Below are 18,746 nucleotides of genomic sequence, written 5' to 3' on the forward strand. Positions count from 1 at the left end.
TGTGGTCTCTGGAGGTGGCATCTTTAGCCTGGGGGCTGGGACTGCCTGCCCTCCTCCCTTATCCTTCAGCAGAGCCTTTTAAGGGGGTGACCCTCTGACCTCCAGACTGTTCCCCCTCACCCTCCAGCTAGAAGTCCCTGGGGCAGCAGCTTAAAGAAGGAGGGCTCCAGAGGCCTCAGGTTTAGATGCAGATGGGAGGCCAGGGTTGGGCCTGAAAAGACTCTGGGGTCCCCTAGGCACTCCTGGGGAGCTCAGCCAAGGCCAGGGGCTCTGAGTCAGGTCCATGGGAGTGCAGCCCCGAGATGCGGGTGCCTGGCCCAGGACGAGGGAGGGGGCGATGGGCGAAAGGTTCAGCCGAGGGAGCAGGCGGGGCATTGGGAGTCTAGGACACAGAGTGGGGGTGGGAGGGCGAGGGGTCCGGGCCGGTGCAGGGGAGGGGGGCGCCCCCGGGGAGGGGCACGCTATGTCTTTAAGAGCTGCCTGAGCGCAGGTTGCAGCTGCCTGGCCAGCCCGAGAGACAGCGGAGATTCATTACCCGCCGACACAATGACCATTGATGGCCCCGTGGCGTTATTCAAATCCAGTACCAATTGCAGCCGAGCCCCTTTCTCCGCGCCAGGCCCGTATTGTTGGAGCGGCCCACTAAAAGCCCGCCCCGGCCCCGAGCCGCCAGAGGCGCCCGCTCGGGTTCAGCCCTGCGCCTCGCCAGCCCGCCGGCTCCCAACCCGGCTCCCCGGGCGCTGCAGGTGACCCGGCGGCGCATTCCAGCGCTCCCCGCCGCCCGGGCCACCGCCGCCACCGCTACCGCCGGCGCCCCGGCCGCGACTCAGCCACAGGGAAGCGGAGAGCGCCCGAGCCGGTGCGTGCGCGGGGCTGGGCGGGGGCGGGGACCCCACGAGTCCAGCAGCCCGCACCCCCGGGCTTGGAATCGCGACCCGGCCTCGGGGGCCCCTGCTTTCCGGATTCCCGGCGAGCCTGGGGAGCCCAGGCTGGGGGCGGGGAGAGGAGAGTTGGGGTTCCCCGGGCCTGACAGAGGAGATTCCCCCGACTCAGGGCGGCGCAGAGACCCAACGCGGGCTATTCTAGGGACCCCGGGCCAAGATCGAAGGAGACACACACCAGGGGCGATGAGGATCCCCACGCAGGGTCGGGATCCGCGTGCTTGCTCGGCCACCTTACCGCGGGATGGGCCGCTGCCGCTGAGCGTCTGCGAGGTAGTGGGAGGCGCAGCTCCGGAGATCTCCTGGTCCGGCGCTTTTAAGAAGCCAAGCGGAACCCCGCACGCAGGAGACCGGGGCCCCGAACTCGGGGGCTTCGCCACTGATTGTCCAAACGCAATTCTTGTACGAGTCTGCGGCCAACCGAGAATTGTGGCTGGACATCTGTGGCTGAGCTCCGGGCGCAACAGGGGCGGGAGCCGCAGGGACAGAGCTCGGCGCGGGCGAGACCCCTCGGGGAGGCGGCTGGCTGGCCCCAGCGCGAGGATCGCGGCCCCGGCCGGGCGCGCAAAGGAGGGACGCCGGTCCCTGCCACCAGCGCCGCCATCCTCATCCTCGTCGTCGTCGTCGTCCTTCTCCTCCTCCTCTGCGGGTGACCAGTCGTGGATGGCGGGGGCCTCCAGTCGATCGCGTCGTTTTCCCCTTTTTCAAATTTCGGCCGGGAACGAAGCTGGCACGCCGCGGCGGAGCACGAATGTGGTCCGGGTAGCCCGCCCTCGGCCCGAGCCGCAGCAAGTCGGGGGCGAAAGAAGATGCCGGCGGAACGCGCTCGCTAATTCGTTTTGAATTGGTTTTAACCTAGCCCCCACCAATACACCCCAGACAAAAAAGCCTAAACCGACCCCTAAATCCCAAATAAACCGACCCCTCCCGCCAGCCCCTCCAGACGGACCGATGGGCTGAGCCTCCTTTAGCCGCTGCAGGAGTCAGGAGTCGGAGAAGCGTCGGGAATGATGCGCTCCAGCCGGGCAATCGCCTCGGCTTTGGAAACAGAACTTGGACAAACGAATCCTTTTCATTAAAGACAAATCTTCGGAGATAGTGGGGTTTACTTATTTGTTTATTTCCTCACAAGTGGGGGTCAGGAGTTGCGGGGGGGGGGGCGGCGGGGAGCAGTTGAGCGTTGCTGGGGCTGAGCCCAGGTCACCTGTTCCTGACCCGATGGGGGCTGAAAAAGACCCGAAATGCTGGAGAGCGCTTGGGCCAGTTTCGGCGGTGCTGCTGGCATTCCTCTCCGCAGGGAACCTGGTTTTCTCAGTGCATCCTCCTGCCCTACTCCTCAGCATTAAATGGGGGTGCCCTGGCAGAAGGGATATCCTGAATCTACTCTCCCTCTTCCCGGTGCAGGCAGGAAAGGAACACTACCGTCCAGTTTCCAGGACTTGGAATCCCAGGTGGGACAATGGGCCATTCCAGTGGGGCTGGAGGCAGGGAGGGACCTCCAGGTTACGGGAATCGGTGAGATTGTAGGGGGCCATTTCAAATCCCTTGCTCTGTTCCCTAACATGGAGATCCTGACCTCAGCACTTTGGGTGGGTTGGTCATACAGCCTTTCCAGACAGCACTTGGACCCCAACACTGGCCTTAACTCGCACTCAGACCAGCTCCTACCCATAACCCCAACATGGCTGGCCCCCACCTATGCAACCCAGGAGGTCTCTACCTCCAGAGCACTGGAAAGAAGCCCAGAAGCCAGAGGTCGTGTGTCCCCCTAGGCCTTGAGAATGATGTGCACACACATCACCCCATCCCCAACGCTGCTGAGACAACCACTTGGCACTTTCATCTCCAAAGAATGAGAGAAATTCCACCTTAAACCATTGACATTTAATAAAAAGCAATGTTTTGGGTGGGATGATGTTAATGCCCTAATTTTTTTTTTTTTTTTTTTTTTTTTTGAGGTTTCCCTCCAGCAAGGCCTTTCCTCCAGGTCATGGGAAGGGAGGTTCAGCAGTCTTATATGCCACCCCCATTCTGCGTTCTGGGGCTGCAGCTGGTGGGACAAAGCCTAGCCTCAGACAGACAAAGTAGAGAAGTGTCCTGGGACCCAGACAGGTCAGCACAGACTGGCTTTGCCATCCCTGTCTCCAGACGGCCATGTCGGATCACCCCCTCCTAGACAGCCTGTGTAGTCTGGGTTTCAACCCCTGCCCTCTGTTGGGTGAAGGGCAGCTCTGAAAGCCCTTGGCTGGGGCAGAGACTGGACCGGGGACCATGGCTGGGGGGATGTGGGGTGCCATTGGTTTCTAAGGATGAAGCTCCAGGCAAAGCTGGTAAACAACCTAGTCTTTTATTTGCCCAAGGCCAGCTGTTGCAGACACTGAGGCCTCAAGACTTCCAGAAGGGATGGAGGGAGGAGGGGCAAACCATCCTGCCTACCAGGTGCTGCCTGCCCCCATCCTGCTTCCTGCAGGAGGTGGGAAAGGAGATGAAGTCTGCATTTGTGCCATCAAGTATCAAGCCTGCTTTCAGATAGTATAAGTACTCAATTGCCACTGAAGAGGAAACTGAGGCACTCTGACTCCCCAGGCCGCTATCTGCCAGTTCAAGCTTTTGCCTGCTCTCTCTCTCCAGAATGGGCTGCAGGCAGCCTTTTGCTGGGGGAGGGTCTCAGGAGCCCATCTGGTGGCCTGTGTGTGTGGGGGAAGGCCAGCCAGGGTCAAGGGCTGGGGCTGGGGGAGCAGGAGGAGGGGTGTGGTTGGAAGAGCAGCTGCTGGGAGGGGGGAGTCAGCACTGAATAGGGGACCCCAGCTGGGGTTCCATAATGATATCAGTGGGGGACAGCCAGAGCCCTCTGCTGTCTGGATGGGGAAACTGAGGCAGAGACTCCTCCCATCTTTGAGAAGGGAGGGGCCTCCTATAAGCTATTCGGGTCCATTCCTCTTCTCCTCGAAGACGCTACAGCCCAGGAGTTGGAGCGTGTCAGTGGTCACTCAGTGTTCAGATTGAGATACAAGGAGGGGGAGGTGGCTGGGTCACCTGGCCACGGAGCCCCCTTCATGTTGTGACCAACCAGAGGGGCACCCTCCCCCACCTCAGCTGCTGGGAAGGGAGGCAGGGCTGAGCCTGCCCACCCCCACTCACGTGCCTGAGAAAGGCTCATTTTTAGCACCTGGCCTCTTTTCCCTGCCTGGAGGGAGCTCGGGGGACAGAGCAGGGAAGAAAGCGGCCAAGGGGGACAGGGAGACCTGGAAGCAGGGCCCCAGGGGATGTCTGACTGTTCTCTTCTCCCCACCCCAAGGGAGCCTGGGCACAGTGCGGGGCCCTCAGCCGCCGTGCAGCGTGGATATGAAGAGGATGTTGTCCTGGTCCTGCAGCTGGTAGTCCAGCTCACCCTGGTCCAGGAGAGAGAGGAGACTGTCAGGGCCCTTCTTCCAGCCTCTCCTCAGCGGTCGGGAGGGAAGGGGGGGCCTGGATGCCTTGGGAGAGAAGGATAAAATCTACCAGAAAAACGGGTGCCCTGACGTTAATTTGCACATCTCCAGGACGGAGGAAAGCACACTTCCCCCAGCTACCCGTTCCTTCCTTCCCGGGACGGGAGACTTGAGTGGCCTCAGGTTGGAGGCCAAGTGGGACAGAGGACTAACCAGCCACCCCCTCTGGGCCTGATGAAAGGCCGAAGGCTGTCCTAGAGAAGCAGTGAGGGGAGGGATATCCCCCAAGGTACTGACCAGCAGTTCCCAGTCGGCATCGTTAACGAGCACCAGAATTCCTGGCCGCCTGTGGGAAAGAGGGAGTGAGGAGCAGGCAGTGAAGGGCAGGAGGCAGGAGGCAGCAGGGGTAGAGAGGCTGAGACACTTGGGCTGGAGGACGGTGCGGTGGAAGATTTTCCTCCTGAGGTTCTGATCGAAGATCACCCAGGAAGAGGAGGGGACACTCTGAGTCTACGGGAAACCAGGCCAGACAGTCATGGCCTTTGGGATGATATGGAAAACAGGTGCAAATTCCAGCACCACCTCCCAGACCTCAGGCAACCCACTTTGTTTCTCCTGGCATCAGTGTCCTCATCTGAAAATGGCCTAACTCACAGCCTTCCTCCCGGACTGTGCCAGATGAGATGGCGTGATGCGTGTCCATCATGGTGACACTGGTAGCAGCATATTTTTCCAGGTGTCTCACCTCACTGTCCCAGGCCTCCCACATGCCCGTGCTGGAGAGGAGACTATCTTGGCTCTTCAGAATCAGGGAGGGCTGCCAGTGGCCTCCAGCACCCACATGCCCAGGAGCGGCCCTGTCTGGTGTAAGGCTGGGTAGGCTGATGTCTGGACAGGTATCGGTCTGGCTCCTGCTGGCAGCAGCCCAAGGAGCGCAACTGTCCAGACCTTGTCCAGACCCGAGCCAGGGGTCTGAATGGCAGCCTTAGCCCCCCAGGGCGTGCTGGTGACCTCTGCTTCAAGGGGATGACTGAGTCCCACAAGCACCTTGCCCACCTCTTTTTCACGTTAGGCTGGCCTTCTTATAGAAGCACAGCGACTTCTTGGCACATGGCTCCTTTCCCAGGAGGCCGGGCTAGGCCTTGGACAGGTACGAATGCTTTGGGCTAGGTGTAGGGGTGTCCCCAGTGAGCACAAATGTGCGTGTGTGGGTATTGTGTGCGTCCACGCGTGTGTACACGTGCGCACACTGACTCCCTGGAATTCTAAACCCGTGCGCTCCAACGCACCTATCTGTGAGCCTCTATTCACATTTCCAGGGCTCAAAAGGCTCATGTGCTTAGCGACTCTACTGGACAGCACAGATACGCAGCATTTGCATCATCACAGAAAGTTGTACGGGACGACAGTCCCAAATTGTCTGGGGATGAAAGGGACCTTGCAAGGGCAGCATCTTTTTCTCAGTACTTTCTGTATGGAGAGAATAGCTGAGGCCTAGAGACAAAGGGAGGATAAAGGGAAGAGGACCCCAAGAAGGCTGCAGGGGAACCCAAGGATAGGGGTTCAAACCTCCACTCCCCTCCCCCCAAAACCACCGCCTGCCCTCCTCGGGGAAGGAGGAGGAAGGGACTCACACGCTATCTCCCTGGATGAACAACTCTGGCCGCTCTTTTAGCAAGTTCTTCTTGATCCAGACAAGGAGGTTCCGGATGTCCCCTGGAAAGGAAGGCACAGAACAAACTATTGCCAAACCCCAATGATTTCTGGCCCTCAGAGCCTTGCCTGGATCAGAAGTGGACATGGGATTCTGGGGGCGTCTTTTCGACCAGGCTTTCATGGCCCCAGAACTTGTGGATTCCCAAGGTGAGGAAATGGGTTAGGAGGTTGGTGCCCTGCCAGAGAGGTCTTCAGAGAAAGTGGCTCTGCTCAAGACTTAAGGAGGTGACGGGGCCTCAAGATAGACAGCCGTAGGAACTGTCACATGTGAAAGGGCTAGGAGACAGGCCCCCACAAGTTCCGGAAGATGGTTCGAAGCTGCCACAGATAGGCTTCTGAGAGGGCCCTGAAGAGCCCCCTCCACCTTTCTCTCTCCAGCCAGTCCCAGAAGGGGGGATTCATCTTTGCTCTTGGAGGGGTCTGCATATATTTCCCTTTGTGAGGGAAGAAAAACAATTGCTGAGCCGATAACATCAGTTAATTTCCTCTGGCAGAGGGAGAGAAGGATCCTTCACCCGCCGGAGACGCTGACAAATCACTGCCCCATTGCCCCCACCTTCACAGAGCCCCCCAGGCCGGGGACGGCCACGCTGAAGAGGCAAGAGGTTCAGGATTGAAAGGGCCTTTCCTTCCCAGCTGGACACTGAGATCTGCCACTCTGGTTCTGGGACAGTCACCAAGCTCTTTGCACATCATGTGGAGGCTCAGAGCCATCTATCCCCTGGGTCACCTCTCCTTTCCTAGGAACAGGGTCCCTGGCCACGGCACACTGAAATCTGGCTCTATAAACTCCTCAAAGCCTATGGCTCTCAAATATCCACACCTCTAACAGACTGTCTCCTAAGGCTGCAGGAGTTCCTTCTCTCCCCGAGACCACCTGAGAACTGAAAGTCCTGGGGAGACAACTCGTCTCTGGGAAATCAGCAGGGGCCTGGGGCTAGCCACCCCTATCCTGACTTAGTCTCTCAGAAGGGTCTGCTGTCCTGAACACATGCCTGAGACAAAGCTCCGGGGTGAAACTGGAGAAAGGCCCAGGTAGTGCCTTCGTTTCTCTGCCTAGAACGACAGCCCTGGCACACAGGTGAGGGAAAATCGGCTTGGACAAGGAGAAGCTCAGTTCTGCCCCAGTCTAGGCCCAGCAGCGTGTCTCGACCCTGGCATCAGCCTTGGACAGGACTTTAAGGCATTCTCCCTGACCCGCGTGGGAGCCTTCTAGGAGGCAGGCAGGCTGCACCCCGGATGGACCCGGACACTCTGCTCCGTGCCAACTTCCCTGGATTGTATGCCAGCAGAGCACAGGGCCATGGGCAAAGTGTCCAATGTCTGAGGCTGCCGCCTTTCGATTTTAATTCCTGCTTTTACACAAAGAGATTCGAGTCCTCATGGTCTCTGGAGTGGGCAGGGGATGGGGAGTGCAGCCTCCGACTAGCTGCGGTCCGTTTACACTCTGGCTGGGTTTCTCCCTGAGGCCTGGTTTCAGAGGTTTCCCCTTGGCCTCCATCTTGGCACTGTCTGGTGGGCCGCCAGCCCATACATCTTGCTGCCGCTCGATACAGCCGCCGGGGTCTGACGCATCCATCAGCCAGCCATGGCAGGTGGGGTTGTGCCTGCGTGCGTGGAGGAGCTGAGAGGCACTGGGCAGTGCCTGGCCTGAGGGCCACCAGCTGTACCTCCACAGCCCTGGCTGGCCGGTACAGAACCAGGACCCCGTTGGGTAAAGGCCCAGGCTCCCTCCAAAAGGAGGGGGGGGCTCTGCTCCACCCTGGATAGGCTGGGGGGAGGGGAGAGGGCTAGTGGTCATGTCGGGGTCATCCAAGTGAAGGCACCATCATGGAGTCCCAGAGGGGTGGACTGGGGGGTGAGTCCGCTGTCGGTACGGGCTCATTTATCATGATGCTCCTCTTTGCTGAGGTCACTCCCTCCCTCTTCTGTGCCCCCCAGGCCTGCCCACATTCTTGATAGCCTGTTTCCATGGTGAGGCCACTGTATTGTTCCCCCATGCCTGGATTTGGGGGTGGGGAGAGGTGGAACTCACGGCTCCCTTCACAAGGAGGCCTGCAAGGGCCACTCGGCCTGGCCTGAAACACACCCCCAGGGACATCTTGCTAGGCTTGCTGAGGCCCAGACAATATGCAAATAATCTCCAAGCCAGATGGTCGGCTTCCAAAGGCGCCCAGGGGAGGAGGAAGGGTTAAGCAGAGTCAGGGACTGGTGGCTCTGGGGAATCTTCGATCCACCTTCCCCCTCTATGTCCTCCTGCCTTCCCGCTCCCACGGAGGGTGGTTTCCCTCCTGGGATTTGCAAGGCAAATATTTACTGAGCAACTACTATGTGCCAGGTGCTAGGAAGACGGCAATGAGCAAGAAGGACACAGAGCCCGCCCTCATGGAGCTAACAGGCCAGCAGGGGAGACGACCACCACTTATTCAATCAGTTGTGATAAATGCTATCTCTTTTGTGCAGGTGCAGGAAAACTTTTCTGAGGACGTTCATGTTGATGCTGAGGCCTCATGGATGAGTAGGGCAGGACGGGGAAGCATCCCAGGCAGGAGAAAGAATACACATGAAGACTTAATGGCGTGACGGAATTGGCAGGTTCAAGGTAATAGAACAGAGAAAGCAAGACGATCAGCAGATGAGACCAAAGCAGTAGCCAGGGGCCAGACCACGCAGGGCATGCAGGGGCCCTGAGACAGGTCTTCCGTGGAAGAGGCCTCTCCTTCTTCGTGTACCCCAAGTTTGCTCCGTGGGTACAGAACCCACACTGCCTGGGCTGGGGCTCCCTGTTTCTCTGGCTACGCACGTTATCGAGATCCAGCTCAAGTTCATGGCATGACCGTTAGGAACCAGAGTGTGTTCTGAGGACCTGGTGTGGCCACAGCACACAGCACAGAATCTCACACACAGAACCCGCCTGAGATGTTTGCTGCACATGTGGACGACTATGGAGGGAGAAGAGGTTGGGAACACAGTAAATGAGTTTAAACCCATTACTTCTTGGTCCTATGACCTTGGCCGTGGGATTCTCTGAGCCGCAGCTTCCTTTGGGAAATGGGAGTGGTAAGAACGCCTCACACAGTGGTCATGAGGACTGAATCAGACGATCCATATAAAGTTTCTGGCACGTCAGTGCCGTGACTGTTCTGTGATCCGGGGGAAAACCCCGTACCCTTTGCTCTCTCCCAGTGTCCTGAGCTTCCACAAGCTCTGCTCAGGCCCCTGGCACCCTGGGGATGTGCTCGGACAGTCTCGGGGGTGGAGTACAGTCAAGGACTCATCAGATAATGCTGGGACTGGCTGAGGTTTTCTGTAGGATCCACTGCCATCAAAAGCTGGAAAGGCAATGGGGGAATGGGGTAGGGGGCTGGGAGCACTGAGGGGACCCCAGACACTGGCCGTCCCTCCACTTTATTATTTAAAAAAAAAAAAAAAAAATAGGGGTGCCTGGGTGGCGCAGTCGGTTAAGCGTCCCACTTCAGCCAGGTCACGATCTCACGGTCCGTGAGTTCGAGCCCCGCGTCGGGCTCTGGGCTGATGGCTCAGAGCCTGGAGCCTGTTTCCGATTCTGTGTCTCCCTCTCTCTCTGCCCCTCCCCCGTTCATGCTCTGTCTCTCTCTGTCCCAAAAAATAAATAAATAAACGTTGAAAAAAAAATTAAAAAAAAAAAAATATTTTTAAGTAAACTCTATACACAATGTGGGGCTTGAACTCATGACCCCCAAGGTCAAGAGCTCTACTGACTGAGCCAGCCAGGTGTTCCTTTCCATTTTCGATGTTCAGACCCCTAAGATGCTCCCAGGACAGCCCAGGTGGAAGGAATCACATTCTGAGGCTGTGGAGGCCAGAATGCGGGCATCTGATGGACACCTAATACAAGGTCTCCAGCAAGGAAGCCTGGCCCGCCCATTTGGGAAACAGCAGTAATGGGAGCTGCTGCTCTGTGGCGGAGTGGTTAAGAGTTGGGGTTCTGGAGCTGGGGGACCCTGAGCTGCTGCTAGATGCCCTGGGAGGGCACCAGTTGCAGAGTCAGCCTGACATACGGGGACAGCGATCCAAACCCCAAAGCGCTGCCGTGAGGGTTCAGGCATAAAGGGAGCAGCAGGCCCTGTGGAGCGTCCACCGCACAGGACAATGTCCTCTGGCCACAGTGACTCGGGCTCCTTATCCCCTTGGCTGCCAGACCCCTCTCCTGCAGGCTGTTGGCAAAGGGGCACCACACACTCCCCTCTTAGCACCTACGGAAGCTTCCACCAGGATTGCTCACCCAGTGGACCTGTCCTTGTCTGCGGACACTGACCACCCACTGTGGCAGCCCCTCCCTGCCACTGGTGTCCATCCTAGCTTTTAGGGATGAAAGAGAACAATCCCAAGGTCTTATCTGCTCATGAACTCGCCTGCGACAGACCCACATCACATCCAGCCTCTCTTTGATCACCTCCAGGGAGAACCTTGCCCCCAACCAGAAATCTATCTTCCTGACACTCGCACCCAATGAGCCTTGGTTGGTCCACAGGGACCACACCAACAAAAGTGGCCCCTCTTCCACACACCACTCAGTTCTGGGAGAGCCAGACCCCCTAAGTCTTCTCCTCCATAAGGTTAAACCGCTCCAGTTCCCACCAAGTCCACCAGGCTCCAGGCTCTTCTGGGAGCCCACCCCAGGCCTTAGTTGAAAAGGGAGAAGAAAGAGCAGAGATGGGGGGAGTAAAGGAGAAGAGAGGGTAGAGGGAACATCAGAGGGTCTATTTACAAGTGAATGGGGGTAAGAATGGAGCAGTTTGTGGGCTAAACTGGCCTCAGAAGGAGGTTTACAGATGTGCAGGGGACGCTCCTCATTGTTTAATTAAGCAGAAAGTGGATCTTTTCAAAAGCAATTTTGCACAGGGACTGGGAGGGGTTGGGGGAGAGGAGGGCGGTGGGGAGGGGATCAGCAAACAGGCCCCAGAGCAGAGAAAGGAACAGCTGGCCCCAGAGAGGCTGTGAAATGCATGCTAAGCAGTTTAAAGCGCCCGGGAGCTCCCTCCAGCTCCCTGGCCGGGCCACCCTGTAATACAAAGGCAGGGCAGAGGAAGAAGGGCAGGGAAAGGTGAGGCCTAGTGTCTCCTCCTGGGGGCCAGGGCAGGTAAGGCCCACATGGGGACAGTCTGTCTCCCCTGAAGTTTTGGGTTTGGTCCAGCCCACTGACCAACCACGGGCTGGGGGCCTTGCACCGAAGGAACTCTTGATGTATAAAAGCCAGCCCCCAGCAGCCACAATGTCCGAAACTGATGGTGCTACCAACCTCTGCCAATCAAGGCCTGCTCCACCGAGATGGCTGTTAGGAGGTCCCCTCTACGCGCATAACTTCTCACCACCACATCCCGATTCCCAGAATTGTATGCTCAGATCTGGAAGCAACTTTCCCAGACTGTGGATGTCCGATGGATAGCCAGCTCAATAAAGACTAAATCTAACCCAACCTCCCGTTTCACAGATGGGAAAAAAGAGGCCCGTGGAACTAAGTGATCTGCAAACGCGCACTGCCAGGGCTCCTCCTGCAAGCTCACCCCCTTTGGCCTTGCCCATCCTCTTTTCCCAAGTTGGCTCGGTTGAAAGCTCTCCCCTGGCCCAGGACCCAGGGCCCCGGAGTGTCCTTGTTTGTGAGACTTGTCACAATCCATAATCTTATGGTTGCTATTTTCTCTGCTGGAGTCTCCAAGACCTGCTTGGCCAAGTTGCAGCCCCCGGGCTGGGAAGGCTGCCAGTCGACAGTGCTGGGCACGGGCTTGGGGGAAGAGTGAGACTCTGCTGGCGGCACCCGCTGGGCTCCTGTGTGCCAGGGTAATGTCTGGCAGCTGCCAGCCAGCTCTGTGGCTGCGGTGTGACCTATGCCTCTGGGCGCAGCAGGGCAAAAATGGGAACCAGGGGTAAAGATCCACTGCCAAGGGCCCAAAGGCTGAGTAAAGGGGCCATTTCAGTTTCTCTCCCACTTCCTTTTCGGCCATCCCAGAGAGGGGAGGACAGGCCCCATCGGCCCCATAAGCAGTAAATGGAGAATGAGAGATCAAACATCTGCGCTTAGCCCAGTCTCCCTATTTCTGTAACTCTGGACAGGTCTTTCTGTCTCTCTCGGAGATCTGGTTTTCTTGACAGATAATATTTACTATGGTCATTACACAAATCAAAGTAAGTAGCTGTTGAAGGCATGGATGAATGAATGAACGAAAAGTGTCAAAACCAGAAAATACACTGCAGGTAGGAGAGGTCATATAGGTCAAGGGAGTTAGTGGCACCACGCAAGGCCTTTGGAGACCCTGAAGTCTGGTTCTAAATCCCAGTTCTGCCACTTAAATAACTGCACGGTGTGGACCCTGATGTCTCGGAGTTTGGGTTTCCAGTTTTTAAAACGGGAATGATAACGGCAGCTACCGCCTAGGAATCTGTGACAATTATTTGCACGACAGGGGTGCGGTCCACCACGCCAAACTCAGCCTGTGCCCCTCATCACACTGGCCTTTCTTCAGTTCCTGGACCACCTTGAGGGTTTTTACCAAGAGCTACCCCCTCTACTTGGAACGGCCCTCTGCACCTCTGCTCTCGCTGCCAATTTATGAGGCCAGCTTCTTTCTATCCTTCAGGTCTTCGCCTCAAAGTCACCTCTTAAGAAGCCTGTCCTTACCGCCTGCTGGCGTTCTCCTCATGCCAATGCCCACCACCTGGGCAGTTTACATTAGGTGTTTCCCGGTTTGCTGCCTGCCTCCACTTCCATTATGCTCCATTCAGGGCGAGAACCACATCTGTTTTGCTCCCCACCGAATACCCAGCAACTAGTACGGTGCCTGATACAAAGGGGGCACTCAAAACCAGATATGCCCACCGCAACCGCGAAGGACTCCTTCCCATCTCTGGCACACGGTAAACACTCAGCCAGCGGATGAATGAAGGGGACTGGAAGCACTAAACCTGCCATGCAAATGCAGGGGAAACGAATGCTAACCTGTGAGACTGTACTAACTTCCTGGCCAGGTCTTTAAGGCTGAATCTTTTGAGAAGCTTCTGAGAGCCCCTTGTTCCCTCCCAAGGCTGTGTGGCCACCTGTCAAACTAAGGAACAGTCACCTTCATCTTCCCCAGTCTTCCCCCACCAGGGATGCACACGGTCCCCCAATCCCGACATTTAACCCCAGCCTCATGCCCGCTCCCAGCTCAAGGATGGCAGTGTCCTGTACTTTGGTGGGCGTCCCCCAGCCTCTGAATGTGGCACACAGATCCACCCTGTGCCACTGCTCTCCAACCCAAGGGAGGGTCAGAGACAGCTTGGCAGCCAGCGAATTTGGGGAACTGTCTGATTCCTGGCAGACGTGTGTCCAGTTCCAGAAGAACCCTGTCAAACCTCATGACCATTTCTCGACGGCCCGCTTCCGTGAACCTCATTCCCCTGCCTCCTCATGTGACTGATCTCCCCTCCCTGCAGAGCCATTTCATCCCCAGGTGGAGACGGGTTCCCATTCCTGAGCGCTCTGTTCTGGCGAGGATCCACTGCCAGGGCTGCCGAGCCCCTTCAGGGTTGCGGTGCCCGGGCCCCTGCCTCCAGGCTACCCCAGTATTTACCCAGCTGGACCCCTGTAAGTTACCTCTTCGACCCCCCTCCCCACCCAGTGTGAAGGCAGGGACCGGCCCTTCTTTACATGTCTCCCCAGTGCCTGGCACACGGTCTTCCACACAGGACATGCTCAGTGTACATTTGTTAAAGGAAGAAGATCAAGTACTTAAATGGACCAAAAAAACAAAAAACAAAAAAACAAAAAACCCCAGCGACCCACTGTTTCCCCTCAGTCAACCTTCCCCATCACACCTCCTTTCTGGCTGGATACTTTTCTCCTCATCTAAATCCTCTCACCACGTGAGCCCATCCACACGGCTCTATTTTTGCTGAAGGTGACCCCCTTCAGGAGGACGCCTGTCTGCTGCCATCCGGAAACAACAGAGATGCGCGCTACAGCTTTTAGCACGTAGGGATTTCTGTCCCTACCTCACATGTGAGAACACTAAAGCTCAGAGAGGTGAGGTGCCTGGCCTAAGGCTCTATTGAGATTCAAACTTGAGTCTGTCTGAATCCAGAACCTGCATCTGTAAGGACTAAGCTATGCTATCTCCTTCCTACAAAGCTGGCTCATCCCAGAGAGGATGGTGATGCCTCCTCCTCCCTCTCCCCTCTCCCACTGGCCAGGGAAACCCTGCCCCCTCCCCCTTGCACAGGGCTGAGTGACCCCAGGCTCCTGCTCAGCGGCCCTCAGAGTGGGGCTCGGAATGCTCATACTCACAGGGTTCCTCCTGTCCAGGCAAGGTGACCTGATGCTTCTTTATGCCGTCGAACAGGAGCTCTGCGCCGCCTCTGCAAAGGAGGGCCAGAGAAAGACAGCCGGGTGAGCTCCTGCAAATACCTGGTGGAGACTGAAAACCGAAGGGGCTGGCGTTAGAAGCCCAAGAGACGCACAGACCAAGGCTCAGGAACAGCTCGGGTACCAGACTGTGATGGATTCTCAAATATGACTTCCTAATGTGAAGTAGGGTGCAGATAGTCTCTACCAATAATCAAGTACCCCAAATTTGCAGACTCTCATTTTTACTCCTCCGCTTTCTCAAGAGGTGGCTTAGCATACAGGTGCAGAGAACAAGCTTTGGAGCTGTCACCCTGAGATGGAGGCCGTGCTCCACCTCTGCCTGATGCCCAGACCTTGGGCATGTGACTCCATGTTCTCAAGCCTCAATCTTTCCATCTACAGAAGTGGTGAGGAGCCAGCATCAGGCACGGTGGAGACCCTGTGTGTTGAGGGGTCTCCTTGGGCCAGGGGAGGGTTTGAAATGCCCCTGCTTGTGCCACTCACTGCTGGGCCCGGTGGGCACACCACAGTGCTGGAGGTTGAGACTCCACTGGGTTTAGCAATAACTTTGCCATTCATAAGAATACTCTTCATCTCATTTCATTCTGAGGGCAGCCCAGGTAAGGAGGAAGGGAGGAAGACATTACTAGTTGCATCCGATGAAGAAGCAGACGGAGGCCCGGAGAGGTTAAGTGACTTGTCCACGGTCACACAGGCCGTGGCTGAAGTGGGATTTGAATTCCAGCTGGTTTCTGCTTAGCCCCAGCAGCCTTGGCAGGAAGAAAACAAGACTCCCCAAAGGTCAGAAAGCCCCTTGAGGGCAGACCTTGGCTCACTTCTATGTGCCAGCACCTGGCCAAGGGGAGGCTGGGACAGCAGAGATGCTCGGAGCCAAGTCCAGAAGCCAGGGGTTTATGATGCGGACACCAGGGCTCTTTCAATGCCCCACAGTGCTTCTTCCTCTGGGTCTCCTGATTCCCATCTCGGACTTCACGTGGATCTTAACTGAGAAGGCCTTAACAGACTTTTGATGGATGTGACGCTTCCCGCTACACCACCCTTTCCCAATTTCGGAGAACAGAGATGTCCTGAGACGGTCCACTGGGAGGCAAAGGCAAGGCAAGCATTGTCATGGGGGAAACATGGGGCGACTGTCATCCAAACAAGGTCACGCTTTGTTGATGCAGAAATGTGGAGGGGGAGAGGAGGCCCATCTGTGGCCGCGCGCAGGGCCATTTCAGCTGCAAGCCTGCACAGAGCCTCCATTTATCCCCTTCCAAGAGCCTCGTTCTCTTCTGGGTGGGGGCTGGCACATGCAGCAGCTGGGGTGGGGGAGGGTGACAGGCAAGGGGCTCAGGAGTTGGGGGTCAGAGAAGAGGGGTGGGAACTGGGGGCACTGGAACCCAGGCAAACAACCAAGAGTGGCCAAACCTGGTGGTGCCAGGCTCAGAGGCCAAGGCTGTTTTTCCCTTTGCAAGCGGGTAAGGGAGAAGCAGTCTGGCTCAGAGTGACCTGTCACCACTGGGTTCACTGGCCTTCAAGGGAGGGGCTGGTGTTTGTGCTGCCAGCACATCTGGAGGGGTGGAAGGTGAACGCCCAGCCCCTGCAGAGATTCGGGAGGCGGGCAAGGGGCCTGTTTTGACCCCAGAAGAGAACCAAAGCCAGATTTTCTTATGTCCTATAGGGTTTGCTGTTCAAACTCAGATGTTAAGGAATTACATCTAAAGACACTTCACCTTTCCCTTCACTCCCCAATTTGTGACAGGAGTGTTTCTTGGTACCAGTGGCTGGTATAGACGCTCCTCAAACTGCCCTCACTTTTTCTAGCTTGTCTCTATCTGATCAACCCATGCATTTTTAGTTTTGTTTCTTTCCCTTTGCCTGCTGGAATGCAAGCTTGGCCTAAAACAGAGCCTGGCACATAGCAGGCACTCAAGAAGTATTTGCTGAATGAATGAAAAATGCCCATTTCTCCTCCTTCTCTGGCCTCAATGGCATTGCCTCTCTTTGCCAACACCTACCAGTCTCAGGAGGAAGGAGAAGAGGAAAAGGAGAGGGAACCTCACATCTGGACCTCAGGGACGCAAAACACATTTCTACCGCAAACTTTGAATTTTGTGTGACCCGAGAAAATGCTCCGCTAAGGACACTTCAGGTGGCAAGACAATGGATGGCAGAATTGGTTCCTGACAAGATGAAAGGTATGAGAGGTCGTCTAGAGAGGCTCTCAAGGCAGGTAGGACTGACAGGACGACATCTGGTCAGGGGCTAACCACACACTTCAAGGATCACTGTGGCACTCAGGAACAAAAGGGCAAGAGAGAATGATGGGCAAGGTTTCTTTGAAATCTGCTCAGGTTCAGAGTGAAGGGTGAAGGAAGTCCGCGAAGAAATGGAGAAAATGAAGGAAAAGCCAGGGGCAAAAGCATGCATTGACGCAAAGAGACATGGAATCTGGGTTTAAAATACACCTTAGATATTCTTGCTTCCTGAGAAGCTGCAATTCTCATGGGACATTGTGGTGGTGAGCGGAGCTATTCAAAGATGGGTAGACTGGGGGAGAAATGTTGTGGGGCTCACTCTTGCTCTTGCGGGTAAGGGAGGCTAAGGCTAGTGATGTTTAGACTAGAAAAGGGGTAATTAAGCTGGTTTATAAGTTCTCGAAGGCAAGGACCATACTTTCCTTATAGGACTTCCCCACTGCTGCCAGCACAGTACCTGGCAGACGGAAAACATTTCTGATGAACAAAAACCAGGTCTGACTCAGTGACAATGAAAGGTAAGCTGACTGCAGAGAAACCTCGATACCGGTAGTCTGCAGCTTCTCCCTTTTCAGCTCTGCTGGGGCCTGTCAAAGTAGCAGGGATCTTCCTAGAACTTCCATGCTACGGGAGGGCTGGCGTAGGGGGCATAGCCGAGCCAAGGGTCGGTGAAGCAAAATAGTGAGGAGACCAGACCAGCATAGTTCTAATTGGACCCATGGGGCCAGACAATATTGTCAATTAAAATGCAGTTAACATTCATGAGACTACCCCTTCTAAGGGACAGAAACACTGAGCACTGGAGGGCATGGACAGAGTTCTATTTATCTTTGTATCCTCAGTGCCTGGCTCACTGCCTGGCACATGATAGGCACTCAATAATGACTACTGAATGGACTATCCAGTGAAGGGAAAACATGAAAGAAACTGAGGGCATCCAATGGAAGGAAAGGCATTTATGGGTAGAGGTTTTAGATTACCATTTCAGATTTTTCCTTTCATATAAGCCTTGGCTTGTTTACCTTCACACACACACACACACACACACACACACACGTGCACACACACATCTAGTCCCAGCTTTTTCCATGTGACTTGAAATTATACCACCCATCTCTTGGGTCTCAGTTCCTTTGCCTTCCCTCCAAGCTCTGCAGTTTCTCTCAGCTCTGAAATCACACGACAAACTCGTTTGTAGGGGATAGAAGATAGTGGCTTGAGGAGACTTCCTCCCTGATGTGTGTTTCTTCAGCTATTGGGTGTGTGTGTCCCACTCCTGCTCCTCTTGTCTTGTGTATAACTGCACTGTCAACTTATTCTCCTCCACTGTGCTATTTATTTATCCCCGTATCTTCGCCTGACTCAAGATCTGCAGAAGGCAATCAGCCAGTTTACTGAAGGACCTGAAAAAGGTTCAGGTCTGTTTAACATCCCCAAATCCTGGGAAAGAGAAGGAGTGCCGCCTTGGCCACACATCCCGTGAGAAACAAGGTTCCAGGAACCGTGTAAGCGGAAATTGCTGCCCGAAAAAGAAATCTGGGGGTGAAGGGTAGTCCTTTTCGGTTCTAGGAGCTCAGATGCCAGACAAACGGGGCTGGTCCAAAACGAGATTAGTAAAGAAGGTAAGGAGGCCGCCTGCTAACGTCATGCCTTTTGAGTCCGGCAGGGCACGGGGCAACTGAGGAGTGCCCAGAGGACACCTCCACGCCCGGGCTTGCGCCTCTATTCCCGGACATACGGTCCCGTCGCCAAGGGAGACCGAGCCTCTCAGACTCTTTGAGGCGGGTGGCGTAGCTCTGGGAAGGCGCCAGGAGCCTCAGCGATTCGGTCGTGACAGGCCCCAAAGCAGAGGGAGGGGAGTTCCGGGCCCGACGACTTCAATCCATCCCCACTGTGCCCCAGCTCTGTGACTCACCCGAACTCCACCTCCACCGACAAGGGCGCTGCCATGTTGAGGAAGCCGAGCTCACAGGAAATTCCCTTAAACTTCCGGCCCTCCCGCCCACTTCCGGTCGCCACGAGCGGAAGAGGCGGT

At 56.1% G+C, this 18,746-nt stretch overlaps 1 protein-coding gene across 3 annotated transcripts; it reads right to left on the reverse strand.

Moving 5' to 3' along the window:
- Nucleotides 1–2,801: 2,801 nt before the first annotated feature.
- On the reverse strand, nt 2,802–18,717 carry URM1 (ubiquitin related modifier 1). Of its 3 annotated transcripts, none has more exons than XM_047829906.1 (5): nt 18,627–18,717; nt 14,391–14,461; nt 6,007–6,088; nt 4,670–4,718; nt 2,802–4,417 (listed from the first exon to the last, which is right to left on the reverse strand). In XM_047829906.1, exons 1-5 carry the CDS (start codon nt 18,659–18,661, stop codon nt 4,265–4,267), a joined length of 390 nt encoding a protein of 129 aa, XP_047685862.1. In that variant the 5' UTR covers nt 18,662–18,717; the 3' UTR covers nt 2,802–4,264. The 3 variants fall into 3 exon arrangements, with proteins under 3 accessions (XP_047685862.1, XP_047685861.1, XP_047685863.1); XM_047829905.1 differs by having other exon boundaries at nt 2,802–4,438; XM_047829907.1 differs by having other exon boundaries at nt 2,802–4,333; nt 18,627–18,708.
- Between the last annotated feature and the right edge of the window lie 29 nt (nt 18,718–18,746).

The sequence above is a fragment of the Prionailurus viverrinus genome, chromosome D4 (assembly GCF_022837055.1).
Source record: "Prionailurus viverrinus isolate Anna chromosome D4, UM_Priviv_1.0, whole genome shotgun sequence".
Lineage (NCBI taxonomy): Eukaryota > Metazoa > Chordata > Mammalia > Carnivora > Felidae > Prionailurus > Prionailurus viverrinus.